The sequence below is a fragment of the Geotrypetes seraphini genome, chromosome 1 (assembly GCF_902459505.1).
Source record: "Geotrypetes seraphini chromosome 1, aGeoSer1.1, whole genome shotgun sequence".
In the NCBI taxonomy this organism is placed as follows: Eukaryota; Metazoa; Chordata; class Amphibia; order Gymnophiona; family Dermophiidae; genus Geotrypetes; species Geotrypetes seraphini.
In genome coordinates this window covers 348316973-348335246 of record NC_047084.1, presented here as the reverse complement: position 1 = coordinate 348335246, position 18274 = coordinate 348316973, and the positions used below count along the sequence as shown (strand labels likewise).

At 44.0% G+C, this 18274-nt stretch overlaps 1 protein-coding gene across 6 annotated transcripts in view; it reads right to left on the bottom strand.

The window, feature by feature from the left end:
• FRAS1 (Fraser extracellular matrix complex subunit 1) overlaps positions 1-18274 on the bottom strand; it is a 741777-nt gene that overhangs the window by 226846 nt on the left and 496657 nt on the right. For all 6 annotated transcript variants that reach the window (XM_033963431.1, XM_033963422.1, XM_033963441.1 and 3 more), the window contains one exon: positions 15371-15691. In XM_033963431.1, the coding sequence (XP_033819322.1) occupies positions 15371-15691 (321 nt within the window). The remainder of the gene's footprint in view (positions 1-15370; positions 15692-18274) is intronic.

Genomic DNA, 18274 nt, shown 5'->3' with positions numbered 1-18274 from the left:
TCTCTGAAGTTGGATTACTGAGTACTCTGTTCCCCATAAGAAATGAAAAAAAGGTATTACAAAAGTTCCAGGATGGTAAAACATTAATAGAAAGATAAAAATGTTTTTTGGGCATATGTGTTTGGCTATTCAGATCCCTGTTGTGATTGGATTTGTTTGATTTATCTGAATCTATGAGATTGAATTATATTACATAATAAGAATTTCCCATGGTGCTGGCAAATTTCAGTTAAAAAATAAAATAAATATATATATCTTCATTGTTTTGATATGCTGCCTTCATATGCAGGATTTTTGTCTCGTGCTTGTGTAGGTTTTTTTTTTTTTTTAATTAACCATAAAGAATATGTATGAGAAAGATATATGCAAATGATATGCTAATATGCCAAGCCATACCCTTTGTCCCCTCCCAAAATGAAACGGTCAAACTATGCCCATGAGCATACAGGTAATGTGTGTTCATGAAAAGATCTGTGGAATTCTGGAACAGGAAGAAAGGGGAAAACAAAAAGTCATAAAATGTGAAGGAACCCCGGCCGAAGAGGGGAGCAGTTAGGACACCAAAGGGAAGGTCAAAATGGAAATAAACCTTCACATATGTAAGTGGCAATGACACAAATCAGGTAGATGAGGGTGTCTTGTAAATGTTTGGACTGGTATGTGGAGGGATGGAAAGAACTGACTGCTGTTGAATATAAAATAATTTAATTCAATTTAACTAAACATATCGCACAATAATACATTAGTTTGGTTTTATAGTACAGTGGTGCCTCACACAACGAACTTAATTGGTTCCAGGAGCAAGTTTGTTATGCGAAAAGTTCGTTATGTGAAACGCGTTTTCCCATAACAATACATGTTAAAAAAAATAATTTGTTCTGTAGCATAAAATATGCTAAGATGACATAAAAAAAGATAAATTTATCTTGTTAGAGCTGGTGTTAGACACAACTGGGGACTGCAAAGTCCAGGCAGAGGCTTATGGCTCTCTTTGACCAGGGGGGACAGTTGCCCTAGTTGCACTACCCTAACCCTATTCCTGCTATGTGTGACTGTGGTATTCTGTTAGCATGATATTTCTGTGTAGCATTCTATAATAATTTGGCTTATTCAATTTTCTTGATAGTAGAGGGGATATATGTGAAGGGGAGGGGAGACAGGGGTTTTGTTGATCCTTGCTATGTATTATAATCACCCCCCACATACTCCCCAGTACCTTTTTAATCATCCCCCCTCGGTACCTTTTTTAATTCCTCCCTTCTTTCCCAGCCAGTGGCGTACAGGCCAGAAGCGCAGAGATCAGGAGCAATTCCTCTGCACGCCTGTGTGGGCCCATGCCGATCTCCGAATGGCTGCTGTTAGTTCTTGTGAGTCCCGCGAGAGCTGACTGCAGCCATTCAGAGATCAGCGCAGGCCCAGGCAGTAGCACAGAAGGCTTGCTCTTGATCTCTGCGCTTCTGGCTGGGAAATTTGCTAGACCACCAGTTACGAGTGAGCGGGTGAGATTAAAGTTGCAGCAGTGGTGGCTTTTTTAAAAAAATATGTGGCGGCGGGGGGAGGTTTAAAAATATGCGGTGGCGGCAGAGGCTTAAAAATATGCAGCAGCGGCGGCAGGGGGGTTTAAAATATGTAGCGCCACTGCACAGGGAGCCAGGCGGAGAGAGGGCAGTTAAGCGCAGTGCCTGCGCGGAAGGATGCAGCTCGGGCGACTTCGTTGTGTGAAACGAAGTTCGTTGTAGGAAGCAAGACATGAAGTTCGTTGTGCGCAGCGTTCGCTGCGCGAGGCGTTCGTTATGCGAGGCACCACTGTAGTTTGTAAGTCTACGGTTTTGATGGCCTAACTATGCAGACTGCAGTGAATGGTTCTCATAAAACTTTCTGAGGAAGAAGGGGTTACCTTCAAAAGCTAATCATAAACTACATTATGTTAGTCCAGGGGTAGGATATTCGCATTGAATATGTATAAGATGGATTTGCATGCACTGCCTCCTTGAGATGCAAATCTATCTCATGCATATTCAATGCAGATATCCTGAAAACCTGACCTGCCTCTGGCTCTCGAGGACTAGACTTGCCTACCCCTGAGTTAGTCCAATAAGAAAGGTATTACTTTTTTTGTCCTTTATGTTTTTGTTTTATTTCTACATACTACCTTGAAGAGTGAACTAACATGGCCTCCATACCATTTCATTCAATGATAAAGAGAGAAATGCTTGGTTCACAGGTTAAAGTCATTGCTCAAGCTTGTCTATGAATGGTAGCTATGGCTTTGCCTTTGAGGGAAGTGTTGCAGAGATGTTCGTGGACCAGCAATGATCAGCAAATGAAGCTCAAAGGAAGGTCATTGGCTTTTCTTATTTTCTCTGCACATTATCCTGAAAAACTGTCAGAATGCATCAGATGCTTCCATATCCTTGACCCTGCAGGAAGATAATTTTTTTGTTTTGCTTACAAAAGTCTTTAGCTTTGATAGATACCTCACTCTGAGCCTTGTACTCCTGAGCATCTTTTGGCTATGCTCCAGATTCCAGTTTAAAAGCTGATCCATTTCTTTTTTTGCACTCCAATTAAGGTGGACTAGGCTCCTCCTTCTGTAGAATGTTGCCAATTCCCAAACAATCTAAATCCCTCTTCCCTGCACCATCATCTCATCTATTTACCGAGATTGTGGAACTCTACCTGCCTACTGGGTCCTGTGCGTGGATCTGTTTTATTCCTTCCACAGCCTCATAATCCGTTCTCTCTCCCACTTTTTAATCCCCTCATCTCCACCCTCTGTACTTATTCCCTCTGCTTTTCATCTCCTTACCAGCCCCAATGTTTCCACTACCACTCATCCACTCTCCATTTCCAGTCCACTTCTACCCCTGGCCACAGTAATACGAGTTAAAAATTACATTGTGATTTGTTACACCATAGTACTCAGATACTGCAATTTTGTAATCTTGAGGTAATTTTTCAGCAGTAAATCTTAGTAAACTGGGACATTTAATTGCAATCTCTCTGGAATAGGAATCTACCAAAAGTACCTGAATGTAACTCACCTTGAGCTTAGATTTAGAACGGCAGGTAATCAAATCCAAAAACATTTTAAATTAAAAAATGTAAATTAATCTAGTGAGCAAAACACAGAATTAATTTATAGATGATTCATAAGTTCTTCAGAAGATGACTTTCCATCGACCTTCATGTCAGTACAGCATACCCTGAAGAAAACCACAGCATTATAGCTGAAATGACAGTTTCTACCCGACAAGACACAGCAAGACCCATGCCAGCTGAGAAAACCCTGAGAAAACACTTACAAAAAGGCTTTGAACAACTAGGCCTGCTGCAAGACCAGTTTTAAATTAGCTGCACTGAAGCTGCAAAGGAAGAAAATACTGTGCAACCCTAGTTACGCATTGCTGTTAACAGTATCAGGCAACATCAAAGCACTAACACACAGTAGAAAATGACTCCCTCAAAGGGAAAGACTGTCGAGACAGTGAGATTTATTGGTGCGGGAAGTAAGGAAGAAATGAAAGAGTTGGCATTTTAAGAGCCCTTCAAGAGACGAAATGTGGATGTAATAGGAAAAGAAACTATTTTCAAGTTCCTGAGCATTAATTAAAACCAAGGTCAGGGTTTAAGTGTAACAATAGTGATTACCAGTTTCCCTAAAGAAGAACTGAAGGACTCCCTTCATGAGAAAGTCAATCATTTCATGCTAGTGCTCCAGGCTAGCTTTGATACAGTAATCCATCTAATTAACAAAAACCTGGTCACTGAAATACCCTTTATTTCACTTTAATCATTTCTGCTCTTTAAAAGTGACATTGTGTGGCTTTGCCAACCTGTTTGAAGGCTTTCTACATTTTAACTGACTTCAGTTTAATCCAGGTTGCTTAAATTTACATAACAATCTCAGACTCTGATGATTACTTTCTAGACCTACTGAAGTCTAGTGGACATCTCTGAACAAGCATATGACATATAGAAACAGATGAAGGACTAGAATAGGAACATTTTAGACCAATCCTGGTTCTCTAGTTGCATTGCAAAGTAGTGTGATAGTTATAGTCTCCAAATCCACCATGTGAGATCAGTGTTTCTGGTCCCATAGTACATCAGGACTGAATGTCAGAAATCTAAGACTGACTTAGTGTTCCTACTGGAACTGGGTAGGTTGTTAGCAATGTAGCAGAAATATATGGTGGCTCAACTACCATATTGGATGTGCACAACATAAAAAGGCCTTGGCTACCTATTGAATGAAGAGTGCTTTTTAAAATCTTACTTCTGATTCATAAGGCCCTAAGGATAAGCCTGCATTTTATTGATTAGAAGTTCTTCAGGTTTATAAATCAAGGACAACACTGAGCTCTGATCATAGGCACCAGCTTTGTGGGTGCCCAAGCACCCCCAATGTTTTTGGGACCTACGTGACCAGGGACAGCTTGCGGTCCGGGCATCTCTTCCCCTCACCTTCCCGGGCTCCTTTGAAAAAGAAATCTTTTTCAAGGGGCCCCAGCATGGCAGCCATTCTCACGGGCTGCTGGCGCTGCCTCGAAGCTTTCCCTCTGCTGTGATCTGCCTCCCTCTGACACAATTTCCTGTTTCTGCCTGGGCAGACCCTGGCAGAGGGAAAGCTTTAAGGCAGTGCCAGCAGCACGTGAGAATGGCTACTGCGCCAGGGCCCCTCTGAAAATGATTTCTTTTTGAAAGGAGACTGGGAAGGAAGGGAGGGAGGGAGATGGACAGAAGGGAAAGAGATACCTGGACCATAGGAGAAGAGAAATATGCCAGGCTGTGGCAGGAGAGGAGAGACATGACAGACCACAGGAAGGGGGAAAAGGAAGGAGAAAAATGTTAGACCACAGGAAGGAAGAGGTAAGGAGAGAGAGATGCCAGACCTTGGGAGATGAGAGAGATGCCAGGTTGTGGGAAGGAGAGGAGAGAGAAAGGAAGGAGAAGGGAAGGAGAGAGAGAGAGAAATGTCAGACTGCAGGAAGGGGAGAAGGGAAGGAGAAAGATGTTGGACCACAAAAAGGAGGAGAGAAGGAGAGAGAGAGATGACAGACCTTGGGAGAAGAGAGAGATGACAGACCTTGGGAAGGAGAGGAGAAAGATGGGGGAAGGGGGAAGATAGAAATGTCAGACCACTGGGGAGGGAGAAAAAGAAGGAGGAGATGGTACAAAGCGATAGGTGTGGAGAGGAAGAGAGATAGAAGAAATGTTTCTTATGGATAGATGGGAATAAGGGAGAAGAAAGAAAGAGGAGATGGTACACATGGATAGATGGGCAGGGAAGGTAACACTGGACAACAAAGTTTTTGCTTCTTCAATGCTTTTGGGTGTATCTTACAGATTTTTGGCTGTTGAACACAAAAATCACATTTAAAATTATGTATCACATACTGTTTTAACAAAAAAGTACGTCTACCCGTCGATACCTATTGGCTATGCTGCACACATGAAAGAAACTGATGAAAACATGCAACTGCTGTTAAAATATATCCAGTACACAAAGTACAACTGGAACATCTGTGGTGATCTTAAAGTAGTAGCTCTGCTACTTGGAATGCAGCTTGGATATACCAAGTACTGTTGTTTTATTTGTGAATGGGACAGCCGTGCTAAGGAGTTGCATAACATTCAAAAGAACTGGCCACTCTGTAAGAATTTGGTTACAGTACAGAAAAATGTAGTACATGAACCACTTGTTGACCTGACAAAAGATATTTTTTATTCCTCTTCATATAAAACCCGGACTGATGAAAAGTTTCATAAAAGTGATGAACAAGGACGGCAAGGGTATTCTTTATCTAACACAGATGTTTCCAAGAATAACTGAGGCCAAGATTAAGGAAGGAATTTTTGTTGGTCCACAGATCAGATACGTCATCAGTGACGAGAGATTTGAAGATCTGTTAGTCGGGCCAGAGAAAATCGCCTGGAAAGCATTCAAGGATGTCGTTGAGAATTTTCTTGGCAGTTACAGAGTAGAGAATGACACGGGGAAAAAATCTGTTCCCATCACCGGACCACTGTCCCCTTCATTGCCCCGTCCCTGAACCCACCGTCCCTGAACCCTTCACCGCAGCATCCACCCTTCCCTCGCCACCTCACCGTCCTTCAGCGGCCCAAGAATCTCCCTCCCCCTTACCTTCGCGGCGTAAAGAAACTTAAGGGAGAGAAGTACAGTCACCGATCGTGCGCGGGGCCCCTTCCATCCCTCTGGTCAAATCTAGCTCCCTTCCCCTTACCTTTGTGGCACTTTAGAAAAGAAACTGATGCCGGCGAAGCCTGCCTGTACCGCCCTGCAGTCGCATGTGTGTGTGGGCGGAAGCTTCTCTGACAATTGTCATTTTATAAACACAAATAAAACAGAGCAAAGTTCAACAAAACCCATCTCCCTCCCTTTCACAAATATCCCCTTTATTATTGTGAAAACTGAACAAACTAAATTACTATTGAATACTACATAGAAAAATCAAGCTAACAGAATACTTTAGTCACACATGGCACGAATAATGTTAGGGGAGTGCAACTAGGGCAACAGCCCCCTGGTCAGAGAGAGAGCCCTAAGCCAGCTGGAAGCTAAAGGAAGCACAGCCTGGACTTTGTGGTCCCCAGTTATGTCTAATACCAGCTCTAGCAGGACACATATTTCAAATCTGAAATATTCTAATCACAAAATATAAAATAATTTTTTTTTCTTTTTGTTGTCTGGTATTCTTTTTCTTTTTGTTGTCTGGTATTCTTAAAATCACATTGGTCTCAGGCTTTGGTTTTAGGTTCCTTCTGTCTTCATCGTGGCATGGCTGGCTCCTGAAAGTAAAATAGGCGCAAGAGGAGCTGGGGAGAAGATGCCGAGTCTGACACGGGCGCAATTTTTTAATCACAGGAATAAGTTTTTTCACCGCTCCCACGGGGTGGTAAAAGGTCTTGTCCCCATTCCTGCAGGGCGGTGAAAGGTCTTGTCCCCATTCCTGCGGTAAACCAGTTGCAAATGTCTCCATTCCTGTGGATTTACTGCAGTGACCCGCGGTTTACCGCGGTAAATGATCCCCGTGTCATTCTCTATTACAGAGCATCAAACTATATTCAACTGGTTGACAAACTTCTTAGAGCATACAAAACTATGAAGTGCAACATATCACTGAAGATGCTCTTTCTAAGAACATAAGAATAGCCTCACTGGGTCAGACCAATGGTCCATCAAGCCCAATAGCCCGTTCCTATTCACACTTGGACTTCTTCCCCGCAAATCTTGGTGCAGTCAGCGACGAACAAGGCGAAAGGTTTCACCAGGACATTGCCACTGTGGAAAAAAGATATCAGGGCAACTGGAATCCATCAATGCTGGCTGACTATTTTTTGGACCTGCGACGAGATGCAGTGGACACGGAGTACAAACGAAAATCAGCAGAAAACACTTTTAGCCAAGGCGAACTATCACAGCATATCAGAAACTTTGTGCATTAAAACATGTTATAGTCAATTGAAGATATTATCGTGTTTCTCAAAATTCCTACATGATATAATCAGTGTGTGGTGCAGTGGTTAGAGCTACAGCCTCAGCCCCCTGAGGTTGTGGGTTCAAATCCCTTGCTGCTCCTTGTGACCCTGGGCAAGTCACTTAATCCCCCCATTACCCCCAGTACACTAAGATAAAAGTTTGAGCCTACTGGGACAGATAGGGAAATATGATAAAATACCTGAATGTAAAACCACTTGGGATATAAGTGGTATATATAAAAATAAAATAAATATTTGTATTTATTTTGAAGGGGTCTATCATAATCACCAATTTGTTTTAAGGAAGCAAAACTTTTGGAAAATTATGTTGTCCAGTGTAAGTCATGGAAAAGTAGATAGATTTGAGAAAAAAATAGAAGAAAGTTGAATGTTAAAAGTAAATGGTAAAAATGGATATAGGGAAGAAAGCGAAGGAGAGAAAAACAGCAAATGGACAAGGCCCTGGAAACTCAATTAAGAGCACAACAGAAGGAAGTATAGCCAGAAATGGAAAATGTAATGTAATGTAATGTAATTTATTTCTTATATACCGCTACATCCGTTAGGTTCTAAGCGGTTTACAGAAAATATACATTAAGATTAGAAATAAGAAAGGTACTTGAAAAATTCCCTTACTGTCCCGAAGGCTCACAATCTAACTAAAGTACCTGGAGGGTAATAGAGAAGTGAAAAGTAGAGTTAGAGGAAAAATAAAAATAAAATAAACATTTTAACAAGACAGCATTGATCTAAATACTTTGGAAGGTAGAAGAGAGGAGAGAAAGGAATAGAAGCAGAAGGGGGAGCCGCTGAACAGTAGAATTCTGGAGAAATTTAAATGAAAGAAATAGAACAAAACAAAGACAAAAGGCAAAACAATAGATAAGATTAAAGATAAATGGTTAGATGGTTAGAAAAATAAAATCACCAGACAACAAAGGTAGGGAAAAATATTTCATTTTCAATTTAGTGATTGAAATGTGTCAGTTTTTGGAATTTATATCTGCTGTCTATATTTTGCGCTGTTCAGGAAGAAATTATTTTCTTTCTATTTCTCTGGTGTGGTACTGCATGTAGAGTCTGGCATCTTAGGGTTTCGTTTGTTTATATTAGTACTTTTAGGGCTCATTTTATCAAGCTGTGCTAGCGGGGTTAATGTGCGCGACTTTTCATCATGCGTTAACCCCCGCGCTGGCCAAAAACTACCACCTGCTCAAGAGGAGGCGGTAGCAGCCAGCGCGTCCCACGGTTTAGCACGTGCTATTGCGTGCATTAAACCGCTAGTGCGGCTTGATAAAAGGAGCCCTTAGTCTGTGGTCCTGTATTTGCATAAGGGTTATCTGTGTTCTGCAAGTGTGATTAAGGCCGGGTGTTCTATTAGGAATGAATTTGAGAAGCATACAGTGTAGTTTAATTTTGTGGTTAACCATTATGTATTGTTAATAAGATTATATTGTGTGTATATATGAAAAATGAATGGAAAAAATGGCATTACAATTAGTACTAATATTCTGGGGTGGGGTCAAGGGCGAAGGTTGGGCAGGGCTTATGAGCACCCCCAATCATTTTGAAAAATTGGCTCCTATGGCTCTGATGGTTCTGAATCATTCCTTTGAACGGAACAAACTTCCTTCCCGGTTTCAGCTGATGTTAGATACTGGAGCTTTTAAAAATTGCTGAAGAGCTCTTTATTTGTGAGAACTTATGGATTAGTGACAGGCGGAAGAAAGGGTTTTACCATTTGCTGCAAGGACAGAGTGGATGGATGGGGGACATTGAAATAAAGTGGAGCATATTGTCAGAGCTTAGATATTATGTAGGAAAACAGAACAGAAGATATTACTAGGATGTTAAGCTCTCCTTGATTTCTAATTATGTATACTTTTACTGTGTTTTAACAGTGTAGGACCATTTCATTTTAACTGTGTCTGGTCAATATACAGCATTCTTTTAAATGCTGACCATCACAGGCAGAATTACGCCTCAGTATTCAATGTTAGGCTGTGTCTCGGAACTGGCATTGAATATTGGCTGCTGACGGGAATGGAGCCATTAGTGGCAGGAGGAAGAGGTAGGGTTACCTGAGGTCTGGGAAAACCCGGACATGTCCTCTTTTTAGAAGACTGTCCTGGTGCCTGGAGGGATTTCTGGGTTTTGGAAGTCCCCGAGCTCGAGGCTGCATCTGGAGGGCCTCTGCGCATGCGCAGACATTGAAGCAAAGACATTAAATGCCCGTGCGCACGCCTCATCGCATCGACATCTGTGCTTGCAGAGGCCCCCCAGACATGACCCTGAGCTCAGGGAGGTTCGTGTGTGGGTGGGGCTGGGGGGTGGAATTGGACGGGGTGGGGCAGAGCAAGGTGTCCTCTTTTATTAAAGAGGGAATCTGACATCCCCAGAAAAGGGGTTCATTCCTGTCCCCATCGCCCTACCGGATCACCAGGGAGGGGGCCTTTACTTGTCAGGAGGTGGGTGGGACAACAGGTGTTTACTATCCAGGGGTTGAGAGGGAGGGGAGGAGTTCAAATCATGTGTGGACCATTACCAGAAGTTATATGGGTGCCAGCTGGTAAAATAAAGTAACAGTAGATGTTATTCATTTATTCTTGATTGGAAGAGTAGCCTGAAGGTTAGTGGAGTGACCTGAGAACCTGGGGAATGAGGTTGAATTCCCATTGCTGCCCTTGTGCCTCTGGGCAAGTCATTTAACCCTTCATTGCCCCAGGTGCAAAATAAATATCTGTATATAATATTTAAACTGTTTTGATTGTAACTACAGAAATGCGGTATAATCAAGTCCCATCCCCATCTCAGATTCTTTGGAAAAGAAAATTAACCTATCAAGTATTCTGGACTAGTGCCAGCAAAGATCTTATAAATCATGCAAAACAAAATCAATGCAAGCAAATCATAGCAGGAGTTGCTCAGTCAAACATCTTCATGCAAAATTGTGAAAAATCAATTTGGCTGCAGAATTTTTGATTTTCTGAAGCTTAGTGCACGATTTCTTCATGAGGGATGTGGGAAAGGTTGGTCAAAGAATGGCATCACTTTGTTGTGGTGATCTGTTTGAATAGGATTTCTATCTGAATCAATGCTGGCTGAGCTTTGGAGAAAAATACTCTCCCAGTTACAAATGTTTTCCAATTAGACACTTTGGAGCATATTCTATAAACGGCACCCCGATTGTAGGTGGCGGTAGGCATCCTACCGCTGTCTAACCAGCCAATCAGGACGCACGATTTAAAAACCAAAAATAACCACAGAGGCAGCTGCCTATACCATAGGCATCTGTCACGGTTGAGGAAGACGCATAGGGATACTTAAGCTCGCCTAAAGCTAGGCGTGGGTGTGGTTTTGCCCAGAAGTGGCCTTGGGCAAACTTAGGTGGCCCTACACATCTCCCTATAGGCGCTTGAAATGTAGGCCAACAAAAAGCTGGGCTACATTTCAAATAGATGCGGTCGCTATGCTTCAAACTTGCCTCCCTCCCTCCCCCCGTGAAGTTGGGCATCTGGAGGGATGCCTGCTCCCTACTATCACTCCCAAAGCATTCCCTAGCAGGAGGAGTGCCCAATTCGGACCCCCCTCCAAATGCGATAGGCAGGCGGGATGCCCACTCCCTCCTGCCAGAACAACCCCACCCCAAACTCCCCCCTCCCCCGTGATAGGCAGGATGGATGCCCACTCCCTCCTGCTAGAACACCCCTCTCCTGAAACACCCCCCACCTAACTGCAATAGGCAGGAGGGATGCCACTCCCTCCTGCCAGAACACAACCCCCCGACGACTGACCGACCCCCCCTACCCACCTGGCGATTCTGCTAAAGGGGAGAATACCACCTCCACAGCTCCCCCCGTACCTTGTAAACCAGAGGTGCCCAATAGGTCGATCGCGATCGACCGGTAGCTCGCCAAGGCAAAGTGAGTCGATCATCCAGGACTCCCTTTGCCTTGGCGATCTATCGGGCCAATCAATCTTCCTCTCCCCGACGTCAATTCTGCCGTCGGAGAGGAAGTTCAGGCCAGCCAATCGCTGCCTGGCTGGACAGAACTTCCTCTCCGATGGCAGAATTGACGTCAGGGAGTGGAAGATTGATCGGCCCGAAGCAGAGAGAGAGCAAGGGGTGGTGTCGGCGTCGGCTTTGGGGCCTGTTATCCATTGGTGGAGTTTGGGTCCTGTTCCCCGATGGCAGCGGCAGTGGCTTGGGGAAGGGCAGGGAGAAAGAAAGAAAGGGGGCAGGCAGGGAAACAGAAAGAAAGAAGAGAAACAGAAAAAAAGAAAGGGGGCATGAAGAGAGAAAGAAAGAAAGGTCAGGGAGAGAGGAAGAAAAAGTTGGGGGAGGGAATGAGGTGTGGAGGAGAGGAAACATACAGGCTGAAAGAAAGATTGGATGCACAGTCAGAAGAAGAAAGTGCAACCAGAGACTCATGAAATCACCAGACAAGGTAGGAAAAATGATTTTATTTTAAATTTAGTGATCAAAATGTGTCTGAATTTATATCTGCTGTCTATATTTTACAATATGGTCCCCTTTTACTAAACTGCAATAGTGGTTTTTAGCGCAGGGAGCCTATGAGCGTCGAGAGCAGCGCTGGGCATTCAGCGCAGCTCCCTGCGCTAAAAAATGCTATTGTGGTTTAGTAAAAAGGGAGGGGGTGGGTATTTGTCTATTTTTGTATGGTTGTTACTGAGGTGACAGTGATTAGAGTCATCTGCTTTGACCTCTTTGAAAAAACTCCAGAATAGGAATGATAATTAATAATTCTATGCGTACAGTGTGCGTTGTGTTTTTTTAAAATTTTATTGTTGGTAGATCATTTTGACTTGGTCATTTTAAAAGTAGCTCGCGAGTCAAAAAAGTGTGGGCACCCCTGTTGTAAACAGAAGGTCCAGCTGGAGGGAGGCATACACCCTATGGCCAGCAGGCCTGCCACTGGAAAATAGCAGGCCTTCCTCTTCCCAATGCATTCTGGGATGCACCGGGGAGGAGCCTAAGGCCATGATTGGCTCAGATGCCTAAGGCCCCTCCCACCCGGAGGGCCAACCAGAGTCTTAGGCCTCCTTCCCAGTGCATTCTGGGATGCACTAGGAGGGGTCTAAGACTCCTATTGGCCAGATACCTATAGTCCCTCCCATGGATCTGGCCAAGTGGATTTAACCAGGAAGAAGCCTTCCTACCCAGTTAAATCCCTTTTGAATATTGACCCATTATTATCATTATGATGATTATAACCCACAGACTGACCTACAAAATTCTGCTGCTGGTGTTCAAAACCCATCAATCCCAATCTCCGCCTTATCTTGATCTGTTACTAATTCCATACCTGCCACACTGCACTTTTCAATCCTTACAACAGAATCTACTTATTCCTACTACAAGATAAATTCTGTATGAATCTACTCAGAGTGGCAACTTTATGGTGACAGGCCCTCCCTTCTCATATTCTGTATAAAGACTCCTTTGATTAATGACCCCCTTATCTTTAGGTATTTCTCACCTCTAGGGTGCGGCCATGATAGTGGATTGCAATGAGTGCTAATTACTTTCTGTTTTCTGTCCTATTATTTAATGAAGTTCTTTCCCCATCTTCTCCTTCTATTTAGTTATTTAATCAATGCACTGCACCTAAATGCATTGTGATGGGCAATAGATCAAATTAGAGAATGACACGGGGAAAAAAATCTGTCCCCGTCACTGGACCATCGTCCCCTTCACCGCCCCGTCCCCGTCATCCCCTTCACCACCCCATCTCTGCCCTTCTGTCCCCTTCACCGCCCCGTCCCCGCCATCCCCTTCACCACCCCGTTTCCGCCCCCTGGAGAAAGAGATGCTCAGCTGGCAGGGATTTGTTTATAAATTTTTATCAACACAACTAATATACTACTTTATCTTAAAGCAAAAAAAAAAAAGAAAAAGAAAATAAATAAATATAATTTTTTTTCTACCTTTGTTGTCTGTTTTCTGCTTTCCTCATCTTCTCATTCAATTCCTTCCATCCACTGTCTGTCTTCTCTCTGTGCTTTCCATTTGCTCCATTCCCTCTCCCTTCACCCCCTCCCCCTGAATTGGCCTGACACCCATCTTCTTCCCTCCGCTTCCCCATAATCTGGCATCTCTGTCTCCTTCCCTTCCAGCGTCTTCTCCCCACTCTCTCTTCCCCATTCCCTTCAGCGTCTTCTCCCCACTCTGTCATCCCCATTTCCCTTCAGTGTCTTCTCCCCACTCTCTGTTCCCCATTTCCCAGCATCTTCTCCCCACTCTCTCTTTCCCATTTCCCAGTGTCTTCTCCCCACTCTCTCTTCCCCATTTCCCAGTGTCTTCTCCCCACTCTCTTTTCCCCATTTCCCAGCATCTACCTACTCTCTCTTCACCATTTTCCAGCGGCTTCTCCCCGCTTCCTCCACCCCACCTTCCCCAGGTCCTTTCAGCGTCTGTTTTTCTCCACCCCACCTTTCTTCCCTTTCTCCTTCCCTGCCCCTTACCTTCGCGGCAGGCAATTTCTAAATATGTTTTCTACTAGCAGCCGGAGCTTTGAAATCGTCTGTGGCTGCAGGAAAGATCGTCTCTAATGCAACTTCCGGTTGCATCAGAGATGACCTTTACGGCAGCCACATGTAAGGCAGGGAGGGAGGCAGGGAGGGAGATGTTCAGGCGGCGGCGATCAGGATGGAGGGAGGGAGATGCTTGGATTGCGGCAGCGGCGGTAGCTATCAGTATGGAGGGAGGGAGCGCAATTGGTGATCGTGCGCGTTCCCTCCCTTCACTGTGGAGACAAGGCCATTCACCGCTCCACAGGGCGGTGAATGGTCTTCTCCCCATACCCACAGCAACCACTTCCTTTCTCTCTGACGTTTCAGTGGGTTACCCGCGTGAAACAACCACCGTGTCATTCTCTAGATCAAATCTTATTTAAACTTGAACATATTGTAAGTCCTCTGGAGACAGGGAAATATTGCACTTGAACGTAACTTGCCTGAAAAAGTATGAACTAAAACACCAGGGCTGTACCAAATACTGAATTTGATTTGGCCTCAAATAGTGCTCTGTGCCCCAAATACATTATTCGTATTTGGCCAAACAGTGATTTAAGGCCTCTTCTATTAAACTGCGCTAGCAGTTTTCTAATGCAGGGAACTGCGCAGAATGGCCCGCACTGCTCCTGACGCTCATAGAGTTCCTATGAGCGTCGGGAGCAGCGGGAGCCATTCTGCGCGGCTCTCTGTGCTAAAAACTGCTAGCGCAGTTTAATAGAAGAGGGGGTTAAATTCAAAAAAGGAATAATTCAGAGATCTACTGTACGAAATCCTACAGAAACACTTGATCTCTGATTTCATGTTGTCTTTTTTATTATTTGTTATGTTAAACTTCAATGCCCATTATTCGTATTCAGCCAAATAGCAAAATATGCTATTTGGTGCAGCTTTAAGAAATACGTAGAAATAAATAATAGTGCATAATAATTATGTATCTTGGCATCAAATAGCTGCAATGGTATAGCATTAAACTAAGGAACAAACAGTTGAATAAAACTAAGGGCTCCTTTTACTAAGATGCGATAGCGGTTTTAGCATGCGCTTAGCGCACGCAGAATAGTCACGCGCGCTAGACGCTAACACCAGCATTGAGCTGGCGTTAGTTCTAGCTGTGTAGGGCAGGTTTAGCACGTGCTAAAATTCTGCACGCGCTAAAAACGCTATTACAGCTTAGTAAAAGGAGGCCCAAGTCTGCATCTGTAGCATCAAGCAACAAAACAAGAATTGCTTAGTCAAATTTCAATAGCAGGTGTAAATTTGAATCTGAATGAAAAAGTAAATGAAAATTCCCTTTAATTTCGCAGTGCCCAGATTAATAAAGAGAACCTACCTTGTGGGTAACTTGAACCTGGAAAAGAATATTCTGGAAATAACGCCCATCATTTACTTGCAACAAAGCCACATCATCTTGGTTATTCGAGCCGCCATGGGCGTAGTGAAGGAGTCCGCTTGAGATGTCATTAAGCTTAAACAAGTGGGTAGCTGCGTCTCCGGAACCTGTAACCAGGTGGCCGTGACGTGGAGGGTCTAGAACAACCACCTCTACATCCTTTGCATTGTCCTCATCTCGGATATCTAGCACTGAGCTAGTTATGGCTACCACTTCGCCTTTTCCCACCAAAAGAGGTTCATTCCTCAGCAAATAGGGGGCCTGCAAAGAAATAATCCAGTACTTGGATAGGTTCCCAGAAAGAGGAACAGCGGAGAGTACATACACTATACATTGATCTAGACTTAATTAAATTGAATCCCTACTTTATCTTAGGCAGATAATCTTAACTGTTTGTACATTTACTGGACATAAAGCAATAAAAAGAAATTGCCTTAAAGAGTACTAGATCTGAAAGCTTAGAAAAACTAATTTACATTGAAGAAACTAAAGGCAACAATCTGGATCAGAGTGACTTCTAAAGCAGCATAAGCCTGTAATATTCACTCCCAGGCCTTGAGGGTTTCCAGTGGGTCAGGTTTTCAGGATATCCCTAATGAATTTACATGAGACAGATTTGCAGGCCTACCATCTCCACTGCAGGCAGATGCCTCTCTTGTACATTTATTAGGGATATCCTGAAAATCCGATTCGTTGGTGACACTTAAAGATAGCGTGGGTATGAATGGTAGTCACTTAGCCCAGAAAGTTGCAAGAGATCTTCAAAATATCCTGTAGTCTTCTGCTGCTGAACCTAAATGACTTACAGCTAGATGCACTAAAGTCAGCGATCGTCTAATGATCGTTGCTACATCAGTTTTGACTGGTTTAGCGACAAATGGATTTGCCAACCCAGTACACAAAACGGCTCACCGTGTAGTTTTGTACACGATCGCTCATTCTCTGCTCCAGCCATGCAAATAAGGCCCTGATTGGCTCAGACACCTAAGGTTCCTCCCCTTAGCATCTGAGCCAATCAGGGCCTTAAGCCCCTTCCCGTACATCACATGATGCACCAGGAAGGGGAAGGCCTGCCATTTTGGACTGACGCCCTCAGTGCAGGAGGGACCAGCTTCCCTCCTGCTCTCAGGTACAGAGGTGGTGGGTCGGGGGAGCATCCAGTGGCATAAGGGAGTGGGTATCCCTCCTGCCTGCCTTTTTTGAGGGTGGAAAGAGGCAGGGGAGGGGATGGTCCGTAGGGGGGCCTCTGTTGGTAGGAGGAAGTGGGCAACCCTCCTGCCATTTTTGCTGTTGCAGGAGGGAGTGGGCATCCCTCCTGTCTCTCGCGGGAGTGGCCATCATCATCAGGAGGGGGGGGGGATGTGACGGCTGGCCCAACTGAATTTGATTTGGCTTCGACTTTTTTTTTTTTTAAATGGAGACAGATATTGTGCTTGTGTAACACGCACATCTGTGTTCATAAAAAAAAAAAAAAAAGTTTCCTGCCCTGAACAGCTGAGTGGCAGGAGGCTACTTCGAGGCTTCCCCTGCCTCTCAGCTGTTTGGGCTTCCCCTGCTGGCTCTGTGCATGTGTGAGAGACACTCTCACAGTGATCCATTGGATGGAAGAGACGGGGATTATGGTGAACCTCCGTGCAAATCATTTGCATGCAAACTCATTTGTGCATCAATTACTCTTTTGGAAATGGCCAAAAATCAGATCACAGTGGTATTGTCAACCCTTTTTAGTGCATCTAGTTCTTAGTTGGCATCATTGCTTAGCCCCTCTGTGGCACACTCATCTTTCCTTGTTCTCATCTCCCCCCCCTTGCAAAAAAAATATGACTATGAGAAAGAGATCACACTTATTCTGGCAAAAACTCTTTTAACTCCACCGCTATAGATAATATCACATATTCAACATTCCCACTGGACAGTTATCAAAAATTTTCTATGTCTTATATCCCCAAATACCTCAGCGACACCATTCGAGACTCAAAAGGCTTTCACTATCTCAAAGCTTTGTGTCCTCTTGTCATTGGTCTTATTTTACATATATAACTTTCTCCATTTATACATTTTCATAGAAACATGATGGCAAATAAAGGCCAAATGGCCCATCTAGTCTGCCCATCCACAGTAATCATTATCTGTTTCTCTCTCTGAGAGATCCCACGTGCCTATCCCAGGTCCTTTTCAATATATGTCCTTTTATATTAGAGACAAAAGGAATACACTTAGCTTAAAGTTCAGCTGTGCGTTTCAGTCACCAGAGGTACTATAGATCTGACATGTTTCGTAAGCTTGCTGTGTCAAGGATCTATAGTACCCCTGGTGACTGAAACGCACAGCTGAACTTTAAGCTAAGTATATTCCTTTTGTCTCTAATATTAAGAAGACATTTATTGAAAATGTTCACATAAAGAAAGTTTTATATATATATATATATATAAGACCAATGGCAAAAGGACACAAAGTTTTGAGACAGTGAGTCTTGAGTGTTGTCACTGAGGTCTTCGGGGATATAAGACACAGAAATTTTTAATAATAACTATCCAGCAGGAATATTGAATGTGTGCAGTGGTGTAGTAAGGGGGAGTGTGGTCCGCCCCGGGTGTCTTGTTGGTGGGGGCACTGGCACCCCTCCTCCTCTTCCTATTCCTCACCTCCACGCGCATGCCCCCTTCCCTTCCTCCGTACCTCTCGATGAAGTTGTTGTTCGTGGGGGTCAACAAAGGGCTTTTTCCAACCCCGCCGGCTCTCCTGCTGACATCACTTCTGGGGGCCATGCATAGGAAGTGACGTCAGAGGGAGAGCCGATGGGGTCGCGAGAAGCACGTGTGTTGACCGCCGCGAACAACAACT